General features: G+C 36.0%; 1 protein-coding gene across 1 annotated transcript in view; it reads right to left on the reverse strand.

Moving 5' to 3' along the window:
- Nucleotides 1-13,995, reverse strand: part of NF1 (neurofibromin 1) — a 388,569-nt gene that overhangs the window by 167,079 nt on the left and 207,495 nt on the right. The window contains exons 15-27 of the mRNA XM_007937345.2: nt 13,117-13,196; nt 11,512-11,635; nt 10,037-10,198; nt 8,495-8,744; nt 7,779-7,852; nt 7,475-7,558; nt 5,464-5,904; nt 4,937-5,076; nt 4,306-4,428; nt 3,750-3,833; nt 2,659-2,775; nt 1,678-1,859; nt 1,345-1,556 (exon numbers count right to left, since the gene is read on the reverse strand). Coding sequence (XP_007935536.1) covers nt 1,345-1,556; nt 1,678-1,859; nt 2,659-2,775; nt 3,750-3,833; nt 4,306-4,428; nt 4,937-5,076; nt 5,464-5,904; nt 7,475-7,558; nt 7,779-7,852; nt 8,495-8,744; nt 10,037-10,198; nt 11,512-11,635; nt 13,117-13,196 — 2,073 coding nt within the window. The remainder of the gene's footprint in view (nt 1-1,344; nt 1,557-1,677; nt 1,860-2,658; nt 2,776-3,749; nt 3,834-4,305; nt 4,429-4,936; nt 5,077-5,463; nt 5,905-7,474; nt 7,559-7,778; nt 7,853-8,494; nt 8,745-10,036; nt 10,199-11,511; nt 11,636-13,116; nt 13,197-13,995) is intronic.

Consider the following 13,995-nt stretch of genomic DNA (forward strand, 5'->3'; position numbering starts at 1 on the left):
ATTTTTCACATTTAATGCACCCACGTAAATAGCATGCACATGCATGTAACACACACAGCATGCACAGGATACTAACATAACAGGGGGTTGCATGGTTTGCAAAAAATTTTATTAATGTGCGTTATTTGCATAAAAGCACAGTATGTCTTCTGTGTTTAAAAACAGTGGCATCACAATTCCAAATGTAAACATAATGCTTATGTTTTACAAGCTTGTACACTGCATTACAGAAAAAAAGAATAGCGAACTGCAGGTAGTAAACAGGCACACATCTTAGGCTCCAGTTGAAGAACTATTAACAACTAATTATGAGATTTAGCCCTAATTACCTCAGCTAATAATATGAAGGTACTAGATCAGATAAGTAAGGAGCTCTGGTGGCATAGTGGATAAGGCATTAGGCTACTAACCAGAAGGTCAGCGGTTCAAACCCTCTAGCCACTCCACAGAAGGAAGATGGGGCAATCTATTTCTGTAATACAGCCTTGGAAACCCAATGGAGGTCTCTAGGAGTCAGAATCAATTCAATGGCAGTTAGTAATTTTAGTCTGAGATCAGAACAGTGGTTTTCACCAGGGCTTTGCACTGGTTCAAATAGTTCAGTTATGGCTGGTAAAGCAAAATCAGAAGAGACCCAAATTTAAAATTTTGTATATAACAGGAAAAATAACCAGAATGGAAAAAATTACAGGTCGAAATGCTGGAATGGCAGACTCAAGAAGTGTACCAAGCTCTTCCAGAAACCTGATGTGAGAGGCTATATTACTGGTCAAATTGCATAGAGTGACACATTCAAAGCTGCGTGGCTGGCTGTCATTTTCGAGCCGGGAGCCTGTTTCCCACTCTACGAACAAGAGATTTGGTTGCTGTGCAATGTGTATGCAGTCCTAAGACGGAAAGTAAGTTTCTAGCAGGGCTGCAATGTGTAATTTTTCTGTTTCAGTTATAGTTCCAGGTCACCCAAATTTTAAAAAATTCAGGTCTGTTCTGGTGTCATTTTGTCAGCCAAGATTGAACAGGCCTGGTTTTTACATCTGATATTACCAAGAAGGCCAAGAAGTGCTCAGATAAGAAGTTTTTAATTTTCTTTTTAATCAGATGTTTAAATGAAATTTTGGTGGAATGAGGTAGAATACAAGCAAGGGCTAGGAGCTCCAAACACTTTCCCAACCCTTCCTCAGTTAAGGCACTGATAAACACCGCTGAAAACTATTCCATTAAATACAGGATGTTTCCTCCAGCTCTAAAATTTTATGAATTAATAAGCACTTATTAAACAAATATATTTTGAAGCTTTTGCTACGCGCCAGGTACTCTTCTTCCCCATTTACCCAAAGAACTTACCCACTGAGAACAAGGTACCACATTGGCCAGGGCCATAGCTATTGGGAGCTCTCCCTGATCACCCATCATTGTGACCAATTCAACCAGTCTCTCAAACCGATCTGCCAATACTGTTTCCGCAAGTGTGTCAAATTCTGTGCCTTGTTGAAGGATTTTTGTCAAAACTTCCATAAATGTGGCTCTTGTCTGGAGATCTTTGTGATACCCTAAACCTGATAATAAACAGACAGATACGAATTTACTAACATTGCCTCACTGATGTAATTTTTACTTATCCTACATGCTAATTCTCCAGGTTTTACATTTCTGTATAAAGCGTTAAATTTATCTCACCTATGGAGTGCATGAGGCCACTGTCCACATTAGCATTGAGTAAGTTAGACATTGCAAGCACTGTACAGTGCCTCAGTGATGCCAGCCTCCGAGACATGCCACGTTTCCTGCCGCCTGTTTGTGCATTTTCATCTTCAACTTCACTACAGTCATTCAAAAGGTTCATAAATAATGTGAAATATCTGAGAAATAAAAAGATTCACCCTTACACAGTGAAGGCCACATCAACCAGAAAGCTAACATGATCTTCTGAAATAATCACATATGTATCATAGGACCAGCCCTGAGTATCTGCTTATCGCCAGTCTTGTAATGAACCAGAGAGGCTCACTATTAAGTACACAGTATTAAATATGATTTCACACTGACAAATCCAAATGCATGCTACATAATGTGCACGAAGGAGATGTTGTTTCTTCATGTGTTGCTTTTAATACTTAGTATATAAAATAAATGGTCCAAATAATTTAGACAATGTAATTTTAAATGATTTAATAAGGCAATCTGGGTTTTATTACCAGTACAAAATTCACTCATCAGGCTATTTTCTTTAAAAACTATAAAGCACAGTTGTTTTTCTCTCCTAGCCCTGTCATGAGGAATATTTCTTCATGCATGTGATATATTTTAAAGGCGCTCTGGTGGCACAATGCCTAAGGCATCTGACTGCACCCTGAAGGTTGGCAGTTCAAACCTACCAGCTACTCTATAAAAGGAAGATGAGGCAATCTACTTCAGTAAAGATTTAGAACCTTGGAAATCCAATGGGGTTACTATGAGTCAGAGCTGAATGATGGCAGTGGGTTGGTGTTTGTTTTTTTGGTGGTATATTTTCTGAGACAGTAGCCAATGATGGTTAATACCAAAATAATTTGGTCCTTCCTTTTCTAAATACAATCATTTGCCACAACCTTGTTTTGTATTGCCAAATATGGGGCTTTATTTGCTTTTTGCTTTGTGTTTTTGGTGAATGAAATTTACTTAAGAAATAACTGTGATTTGGCTTCCATCAATTCCACACCATCTCCTTCCTCAGGCTGAAGAGGCAGACCAGCCAGGAGCGAAACCACTGCTTCCATGCTTGCCTGATCCAAATCTCTGGGGAGAACAAAATTAGAGCCCATACATCTTTCAGGTTCTTACAATCCATCCTCCCCTCAAATCAATATCTTACTAACATACACAAACTTTAGGAATTGCCTATTTCATTAAATAAATTATTAGGACAACCTTAAATGATCTGAATTAATATGCTAATCCCAAAATGCCAAGAATTTTCTCGCTGGGGAGAGAACAGTAATAACTTTCTATAAAATAATCTTGGAAAAATGACCACCTTAAATCAAAAGTATGTACAAAACCAGGCCTAGCTGAAGAAATATATGTGAATAGTTATTATGTAGTTCACAATGCTTGATCACTTTCCGATATCTGACAGTATAAATATTTATTATTAGTGCAAAGAAACTGCACTTTTAAAAAGACTCAACACAATAATTAAGTTCCTCAAAATAATACTTTTATTCATCTAATCGGAAGATAAATATAATCTAAGACTTTACAGATGAAGCCCCGGTGGTACAACGTTTAAGTGTTCAGCTGCTAACTGAAAGGTCAGCAGTTCAAATCTACCAGCCACTCTGCAGGAAAAAGATGTGGCAGTCTGCTCCTATAAAGATCATAGTCTTGAAACTCTATGGGACAGTTCTACTCTGTCCTATAGGATCACTATGAGTCAGAATCGACTCGACAGGAATGGAGTGGGTTTTTTTTGAAGGCTTTACATATTTTATTTCTCAGTAACTATAGACTACCCCTTCCTAAACAGGTAATGCTAACTTTCCAAATGTAACACTCTCTCATATTTGTTTTTTATTGAGAGTTTTATAGTTAAAAACATTTTTAAAAGAAATACTAAAGATTACTCTTTATATATTTTAAATTCAAAAGCTTGATATCTAAAAAACAAACCTTACACACAAATATACATAACAAAGCTACAATGAAGTAGTACTAATGCCTAGAGCAAAACCTGCTAATACTTAGTAAAAGATCTTTTTTTTTTTTTTTACCTTGTAAGACATTTTACATCATCATCTGCAGCTTGGTTTGAGGTTCCCATAACCCAGTCTGTCAGGTATTCTACCATCTTATTCCTATAGAACAGTGGAGAAAAGGAAAGCAGGAAACTTTATTTCTTAAAGTCACACACACACCCCTTTAATCATATAAGAGTTTTTAATACTACAAATAATTTGCCAAGTAACCAAAGTGGCATGAAAACTTCATAAATATTGTTATCATAACTCTAACAGTCAGAAGCACAAATAGGAGCAACCTGGCTATTGATCATCCACATTGGTCCTTAGCTATGGTGTCAGCTTAAAAACAGAAATAAAATTCTTAGGTCACACAATATAGTATAATTTTAGAGAAAGGGAGCACTAATATGGGCACAAAGCTTTGGGAAATTTAAAAAAGACGTACAGAGAAAAAGCAAACACTTATTATGTTCCTTTTCCACTTCCCATCACTCCCACAGATTATGAGGTACCTTCTATTTTTCCTACACTTTCTTTTAACATAGTATAATTTATAAAATTCTGCTTTGTTCTGTTGCCAACTCACCTAAATTTCATCTCTTGACAAAATGAGAGGTCGTCTCTCCTTGCCATCATTACTTCAACCAACTGACACAGTTTTGTTTTTATTTGAATTGCATGGACCATGTTCCCAAGCACACGAACATATCTATTTAGACATTGAAAAAAAATTATCAGATATAGACAAGAGCAGGTATTCTACAAGCTTTAATCTCTAAGTAACATGACTAAATGTAACTATAAAAACTGTAAGATTTTAGTTTTATTTATATGGCAACATATACAATATCTGGCACTCTTATGTCACACCCTATTTTGGGGACAATAAAACAAATGAAGGCCAATGATTCCATCAATAACTACTAATAAAAGGAGCCCTGGTAGTGCAGTGGTTAAATCGTTCAGCTACTAACCAAAAGGTCGGTGGTCCAAAGCCACCAAGTGTTCCATAGGAGAAAGATGTGGCAGTCTGGTCTATATAAAGATTTACAGCCATAGAAACCCTATGGGGGCAGTTCTACTCTGTCCTATAGGGTTGCTATGAGGCAGACTCAACTCGACAGCAATGGGTTATGGGTTAACTACTAATATCACTCATAAGAGGTTTATTTTATCTCTTAAATTATGTTTCTGTTACACTTCAGTAGAAAGCTTACCTTACTAGATTTAACATCATGGTTTCAATGCTAGCTTGCCCCAGATGTTCAGAGCTGCCTTCAGTATGATTATCTAGTAAATTCTTCATTATAGCTATCGTTTGCTCTACGAATTGAGTATTGGTATCAGTCAACAAAACCTATAGAGAACAAAATATATTTTGTCACCAATGCAAAGGAGACAGAGGATTGAAAGATGAAACTCCCTGAGGTAAGTACCTTACACACAAAAAAGCGTATCCACAGGCTTACACTCAAGCAGGCACCCATACCCATAGCTAAGACAATCACACCTCCAAAGACACACATGTAGAGTGCCTAAGAAGCAAAGTGAATCCTAAATTAGGTGACTTTTATTTCTGCATTCCTTTCAGTAGATTTTTGCCTTTTTTTTTTTTTTTTTAAAGTTGTGAGTGATTCATTCATGCTAGTACCTAACTTAAATAATGTGAAAGGAAAAAGCATAACTGTTTCAAACATGTCACACTATTCATAAAGAAGGATAAAAAAAACAGACAACAATTTACCTGTCCTTGAGAGTCAAAAAACTTGCTGATGGTATTCTTCAATTTGTTAAATAGCATTGGATACAGAGCAGGACTCAACTCTAGACCCACCAGATCCTTAACATTGGTCCGTATTTGAAGTCCCACTTTCTCATGGTTACACACCATTAAGGATAGCAGCCGATCCATAAATTTGCTGACAGGTGTGTCTGCGTTTCCCTCTGAGGACATCACTGAAATCATGGAACCCTTACGTTCACTGACTGGGCCCATGGGTGGGCTATAGGTTGCCAGGCCAGAACTGCTTCTCTGCTGCAGGCATACTCCCCCAAGGGCACAAAGAAAGCCAGTCATGTTGATCCATTCCTGTAGGGAGTCCGTGTCAGACAAATCTATGGAGCCTCCTCCACTCACATGAGACATTCGCCTCTTAACGATGGTCTTGTGAAGGCTTTCAGCAGCCTAAACACAAAATTTTTGTGGAAAACATGAACTCAATGCAAACTGGTTGAGATTTTTGACAAATTACTATTTATCCATCATTTCTTCCATGACAAATGTACATTTTTTACATTTTAAAAAACAAATACTGAAATTACATATACTTTTATTAAGAACAGAACCACCAGAATATTTTTGTCATAGCTAGATTAACAATTAATCCAGAGTAGCAAGTATCTTTAGAAAAGCTTTGATTCACATGGATAAACCTTGAAAATACTATGGTAAGTGAAAGAAACCAGTCACAAAAGACCACATATTCTATGATCCCATTTATATGAATGTGCAGAATGAGCAAATCTAGAGATAGACAGTAAGTTAGTAGTTTCTTAGGGCTCAGAGAGAGGGGTAAAGTTGGGAGGTTTCTTGTTGAAGTAATGAAAATGTACTAAACTTGATTGTGGTGATGGTCACAAAACACTATGAGGACACTAAAAACTACTGAATTGTACACTTTAAATGGGTAAATTGTATGTTTGTGAATTATATTTCAATAAAGCTGTACCAAAAACAAAAAAATTCTGATTCTAAAGCAGCACATCCTCTCCAAATGTAAGTACACATTTTTGCTTCACAAAAACATACATTTTTTTCCCTTGCTTTAATTATGACAGGAAAAATGCAATGAAAGAATAACCAGTTTTTCTAAAATACTTAAGAATGAAAGCAATCTGGGCATTATAAATCAAATACACACAAATACTAATTAACTCTTAATTTCTGAGGTAACAGCACATGTTGATGAATGAAATGTCCATATTTTAAAATTCATTTTAACCTATGGTTTCAATTTTCTGTCCATCAGATCGCTTGATTAGAGTATCTAACAAAGTAGCAAAATTAACTTTCAATTTTAATTTATCTTTCCTTACCTCTATCACTTCTTTCCTGAAAATTCTGTGATCCACCCTCAGGAAAGGAAAATGACCAAGCAAGATGGTGAAGAAATTGACCCTAGCTCAGCACTGTACAATATAAATATATCCACAATGATGAAAATTTTTTGTATCTGCACTAACCAATACAGGAGCTCTGGTGGCACAGTGCCTAAGGCACGTGACTGCTAACCAGACGGCTGGCAGTTCAAACCCACCAGCCACTCCTCGGAAGGAGGGTTGGGCAATCTACTTCCGTAGTGATACTGCCTCAGAAACCCAAGGAGGGGTCGCTATGGGTCAGATCCAACTTGACAGCAGTAAGTTTGGTTTTTTTTAATCCAATACAGTAACCACTAGCCACATGTAACTACTGAGTTCTTTACTTAAACTGTGGCTACTATTATAACTGAGGAACTGAATTAATATTTTAATTTTAATCAATTTAAATTACAATGTAATTTAAATTGAAATAGCCACATGTGGCTAGTGGCTACCATATTAGAAGATAATACATGTGCAAATGAATTCCAACTAAATATCAGTTTCAAGACAACTATACATTTATTATATTAAAAGTTAATCATAAATGATTATTAGAGTGGAGTAATATATTTGGATCAATTTATACACAAAAATCAAGTTTATAAACTCACCTGGCCATCTTCCATTTTGGCTTTCGGGTAGTTGAGGATCAGTTTTGTAGCTTGTTCCCATTTTGCATGTGTATCTTCCCAAGCCTAAAATGAAAGCAATTATCACTTAAAAGCAACTTTAAGCCTAGAGCAAAGAATCAATTAACAATAGGCAGGTTTATTAACTTGGTGCATATGACAAGTAGAATGTCTTACTTGTCATATACACCTATCATATTTGTGGCAAAACTCATTCCTGGTTGCATACACATAACGTGAGGCTTCCAAAATTGAGAGCTGGGTGTTTCTGTCACCAAGGACATACCTCAGTGTTCCCTGCAGTAGGATGCTCAATGCGCCTTAACAGTGCCATCACTCTTTTCTGAAGGGCTGCTCTTCCTAAGCAAAAGACAACAGCAAATCAAGTCACTGCACTTAAAGTCTGTTTACCAAGAGGAAACCTGACAAGCCCAACCCGAAAGGCAGAGCAGGAGTGATTCTTTAAATGATAAAGTTGAAAACTTTCTTCCACCAACCTCACAGGAAAGGACTCCACAATGTCTATAGCATAAAATAGCTACTTGTACCTGTATTTACTTGAAACATGTGCCAATGTGTTTAAAACTTCACTACATACAGTTCATGCAGAGTAAATTATATAATCTATAAATGACAGTAATCCATACTGCCAGTTATTTACCAAAATACAGCATATTAAAAACTCAGTGAGCAGCTAACAACTGACTTCGAATGTTATTCATTTTCACCTCACCTTGTCCAGAGAAGGATCTCAGGTAAGAAAGCTGTTTGAATTATTCCCACAAATTCAGAGAACAGGTGAAGTTGCTATCAAGGTGATTCTGACTCACAGCGAGCCCATGTGTGCAGAGTAGGACTGCTCCATAGAGCTTTCAAGGGCTGTGACCTTTCCGAAGCAGATCATCAGGCATAATCTTAAATCCATGACTGCATTTCTAACTCAGCCAGGTGTTATGTATGAATTGAAGCAGACTGAGTGAAGATACCATAATCCACATTTACCTGTTGACATCATGTTGCTAACAGAGGCAAACTCCATGAATGTGTTATAGTTGGGTAGAAAGTTGTGCACCGAGACTTCATCCACTCCACACCGGATATCTGCTTCCTCACAGAGGTGGCAGAAACAGGACATGGCAACCAAAACAGCTTCAGTGTCAGGGCTCCATAGAAACATGTACAGGGCCACTTCTAGTTTGGTCTGGGCTTGTCGGCATATTGGTGGAGTGCCACTGCACCCCGCAGCACTATCCTGGTAGTTAAGGGGTAGAAGGTATATATATTTGCAACTTGTTGTTGTTGTTGTTGTTTGCCATCGAGTCGGCCCCGACTCATAGCGACCCCTCCTTGGGTTTCCGAGGCAGTATCACTACGGAAGTAGGATTGCCCAACCTTCCTTCCGAGGAGTGGCTGGTGGGTTTAAACCGCCAGTCTTCTGGTGAGCAGTCAAGTGCCTTAGGCACTATGCTACCAGAGCTCCTACTTAGATCATTTTATTTACAAAACTCAACAATCCATTAAAATGTATATCATATACACCCTCACACAATAGCCCACAAGAACTTTCCTTTTTAATCACAATAGGAATTTTTAACCCCTAAAATATCTTGTAAGAGAAAGGAGATTATTTGAACCAACATAATTTCAAATAGAATACGTATTATCCTACCCTAGATACCAGAAATGTAAATTAAATTTAACATGTACAGAAGTAAAACATCAACATAAATCTACTGCAAGAAAAATGTAATGCACTTCCTATCAATCCCAAATGACAAAGGGAGAGGAAATAACAGGTCCATCTGTCTACTTGGTAGAGGAAAGAAATAAAAAGTAAGTACAATACAGCAATGACTGGATGCAGGCACAAAGAAGAACTAAATATTTCTGCAGAAGATACATTCAGTTCTGGATTATATAGCCCTAACATGTGAAATGGAGAAATTCCTCATTTATAAAACAAATGCAAATTCTGCAGGCAAAGTAGACAATAGTAAATACCATACTTTTTAGTTGTTTTCTTTTTTCCCCTAACAAAAAGCTATATTGAAATTAAGGGATGAAAAAAAAGCTTTGGTCTGAAAAAGAAACTCTTCTGTAACGATGTGACATTTTCATTTGTACTATGGTTTATTTTTCAAAGGAATTATATACACAAACAAAAACCACTTGACTATAACATTAAGCAAAATGCTTTGTTTTTTTCCCCAGTAAATTTGTATGTTTGTTAATTTTAAACTTTTTGGTATATAGGGTATAATTTCTTATGGGGTGGAAGTTTATAATAATTATGATTATCAGCTAGATAATAGTTATCAAATAGTCAAGTGCTACTTATACAATAAACTATTCAGTCCTCACAACTTTGGGCAGGAATCATTATTACCCCCATTTTAAAGCTGAGGAAGCTAAGGCACAGAGATACTAAAGAACTTACTGAAAGTACCACAAAGATCTATTACCTTTTATTTACTAATGTTCATTCAGAAAAAAAGTACAGAATACAGAAGATGACACCAGAAAACAACAAAAGATGCTGCTTACCATGGATGAGTTTCCTTTTCCCTTCCGGATAGAGGCTCCAGGAGTACAAGTACGTAGTAGCTCTTCATGATCCATGGACATTTGACTGGCATTTCCACTAGAAGGAACATCACATCCTATCCCATAAAGGTATAGGAAATGGCAGGAACTTCTATCTGCCTGCTAGAAAAAAGAAATAAGTAAGCTCTGCTGAAGCACTGCCAACCAGGAAAAAAAAACAACTTCATATGAGTTGTCTTCCTATTTGAAATTACACTGGCAAAGTTTTCCTCTCAACATCTCTCTCTCAAAAAACCTTGAGGAACATTCATTAGAAACCCATTATGACAAAGATTTGTTCAGTGTCTTTAAAATACCTCTCAACTTTCCACTCTCTAAAAATCATCAGATTTCAGAAATAAAAACTAAGTATAACATGGACACATGTAAAACATCAACAACATAAATCTACTCAATGAAGAATATAATGTACTTTGCAATCAATTCTAAATGACAAAGCTTTTCTGCCATTTGGATTCTGTGTTCTCTGCCATGTCAGGATAATCGGAAGCTACTACTTTGAGATTAAATTCCTCTGAGCCAGTAATTAAGTCTGGTATTTATACCAAGTGTGTTACAAGACTTAACTTTGCTGATCATAGAACTATAGATTCATTACTGGATTGCTGATGCTTATATCCTGGAGAATTATAATCAAGAACATAAAACTCTAAAGTTGAAAATAAGCCAGATGTGAATAAACCCACTTCACCTGTAGTCCATTTCTAAACAAAGGAAAAACAAACTACATCACATCCTGAAAAGCCTATGAAATTGGTACATTTAAGGTCTCTTACAGCTATGATTCTAGAACTTGATTTAAAAACAAAACAAAACAAAACCCTCATTAAATCAAACACTCCTAAACCAATGTCATGAATAGAAGGAAATTTTGATTAATGATAATTATAAAAACTGTATGTTAAATCTAAGGCTCTTCTCTAGCCTCCATAACCTCCTCACCATGTTTCAATAGTTCAAGTTCTAATATTTTCAAGAGGCAGAACTCTTGCGGAAAAAATATAAATCACTCTAGATGGAGGATCCTTAACCTCTTCCCTTCAGGTTCTTCAGAGAGAACATTCTCTGGATTAGAGAAGCCAGATGAATCAAGTCTTACGTATAAACTTGAAAGGAAAAATATGTATCTCAATCTACTTTTATTATAGTGGTCTGTACTCCTCCGAAGCGTGTCCCACAGAGCTCTACTTAATTCACTAGGGTTCATCAACATTATGACTTTTAGAGCAAAAATTTTAGAATAATTTTCTACATGTTGACTTGTCAGCCTCAGTCTTCTATACACACATTCCCCTTGAGGATTTATAGGAGAGAAGGGCTAGAATAGGACTTGATTGGGGTAATAAACACTTCCTTTATCTCTCCTCACTATGATTCCAAATATTTTCCAGTTCTGAAGATGTTATTTTGCTTACCTTATTTTTAAGAAGAAATTTATTCCTGCAAATCAAAATTTCCCGCAACCATTTGAGAATTTCTGTGCTACTAAGCATTTGATGGCTAGTTAATTTCTTGCAGATGTAAAAAAGCATCTGTGAGCTGCAGTGACATAAAGTTCATTGTTACCAGCATTGTCAATAAATAACCTAATACAGATATAATCAATACATAAGAATGGTATTCTCTTATAATGAATATAAGTTTAGAAAAGCTTATTTGGTTTCTAGGGTCTGTTTCAGAGAATAGTTATCAAAGTGTTCAAGCATCATAAACAAAGGAATTAAGTTTCTGGTTTTTTAAAAGCAGCAGGTACTTCTACTGCCTCTACTGTCCAAACTCCCAACTGCTTCATTTGTAAATCCATCTTGCAGTGGTCTGAGGAAGAAATGAAAAATCATGCGCACAGCATAGACCACACACAGAACAGTGCAGGCGGGGCAAACTATCACCCTCAGGCCAAACCTAAACTACCGCATGTTTTCATAAATAAAGTTTTACTGGAAAAATGACACATCAATTCATTTTCATATTGGGTATGGCTGCTTTCATGCTCTAACAGCAGAACTGAATAGTGTGGCAAAGTCTAAGGTGCACAAAGTCTAAAATATTTACTACCTGGCTCTGTAAAGAAAAAGTCTGCAGATCTCTTCAAGTGCTGTCCAACATGGTAGTCACTAGCTAATGTGGCTATTGAGTATTTTAAACGTGGCTAGTCCAAATTAAGATGTGCTGTAACTGTAAACAACTAAGTTTTGATGACTTTATGAACAAAGAAGGTAAAATATTACTTTATAACTTTTATCTTAGATATTAAAATAAGAAGGAAAAAAAATCCATTGCCATCAAGTTGATTTCCCCGTGCTTCTTTTTACTTTTTAATGTGGCAACTAGGAAATTTTAAATTACATATGTGGCTCACATAACTCTTGGGAACACTACTCTAGAGTACAGGATTTAATTCAGATGCCAAAAGACTTGGTGCACTCATTTCTATGATAAGATAAAGGCAACACTGGAGGCACACACATTCACATGGTCCTCCAAGTATTGTCTTTGTGCTTTTTAAAAGGTAATAACCGATATAACTGAAGAAGAACATTACAAAATTTCCTATATTTTTGTCTTCTAAGCAAATGCCCATTATTAATTCATTCAGGAAAAGTTGTGGTATAAAAAATTTATGAAAGATTATGATTTTGAAAACTTAAACATACTATTACAGTTATGAAATGTTAACACTCTATGCTTATAAGTGTAAAAATGTATTAAAAACCAAGATGCAGCTAAACAGAAATCTGAAAGAGAAGAGAATATACCAAATCACAGTACTGATGGTTGGGTGATAAATTTCAGCACAGTTTTAAAATTCTATTTTCTAAATTGTTGTGATACTGCTTTTACAGTTAAAGAAAAATTCTAATGAATAATTTCAAGTCAAATAAAATACAAAATCCAAACTTCCAGAGGTACAATAAAGTTTTACAATGAACTAGTAAGTACTAAACTACAGTTGTATTTAAAGACAAAAAAATGTAAAATAATTTCTTAGAGTTGAATTAAAAAAATAAAAATACATATACCTAATCTCCCAAAATGTTTCTACAGGAGCTTCAGGATTCCACAGATCAATGCTATCTAGCTGATGAAGAACAAGCAAAGCCTAAATTTTAAAAGAGACAGAAAACTTTTACTCAATAGAATTTTGGTAGATGACTTTTACTCAAAAAACTTGGGTAAATATATTACTGAGGTACATATCTAACAAATGCTAACAATTGTAGCCTCCGGGTACATGAAAAGGCAGAAATATTCTTGAAAACACAAATGTCTGGGAAAATAATAGCTGAAAGATCAAAACGATATATGGAATGAAATAATTTTATTCCTGTAATTCTTATATTAAATGGCATTTTTTAAAATGACATGCATATAAATGGGAGCAATGGCATTCAGTGGCGGAATTCTCGCCTTCCGAATAAGAGACCTGGTGTCAGTCCCAGCCAGTATACCTCAAGTGTAGCTACCACCCGTCTATACCTCCAGTGTAGTGACTACGGCTATCAGTGGACGCTTGTTTGTTGCTATCATATGAAACAAGTTCCAGCAGAACTTCCAGACTAAGATAGATTAGAAAGAAAGACCTGGGGATCTATTTCTGAAAAATCAGTCAACGAAAACCCTATGGATCACAAGTCTGACTCTGCTGTGCGTGGCGTTGCCATGAGTCAGGTCAACTCGACAGGAGCTAACAGTACAACAACATATAAAGTTAAATGGCTGATTAACTCAGAGTAGTAACGTATACATACAAAACTGCTTCAGAAACAACATAATTTCAACAAAAATAAAAAACACTCTAAGGAACATAAAGTTAAATTCCTAGCAAGAGGAGCACACAAAATTAATAAACATAGTAATACTTTACTTGCAGGGAAAAATATAAAATGGAAGTTATCTTG

This window comes from Orycteropus afer, unplaced genomic scaffold, assembly GCF_000298275.1.
Source record: "Orycteropus afer afer isolate SDZICR_OR568_19922 unplaced genomic scaffold, OryAfe1.0 scaffold00042, whole genome shotgun sequence".
Lineage (NCBI taxonomy): Eukaryota > Metazoa > Chordata > Mammalia > Tubulidentata > Orycteropodidae > Orycteropus > Orycteropus afer.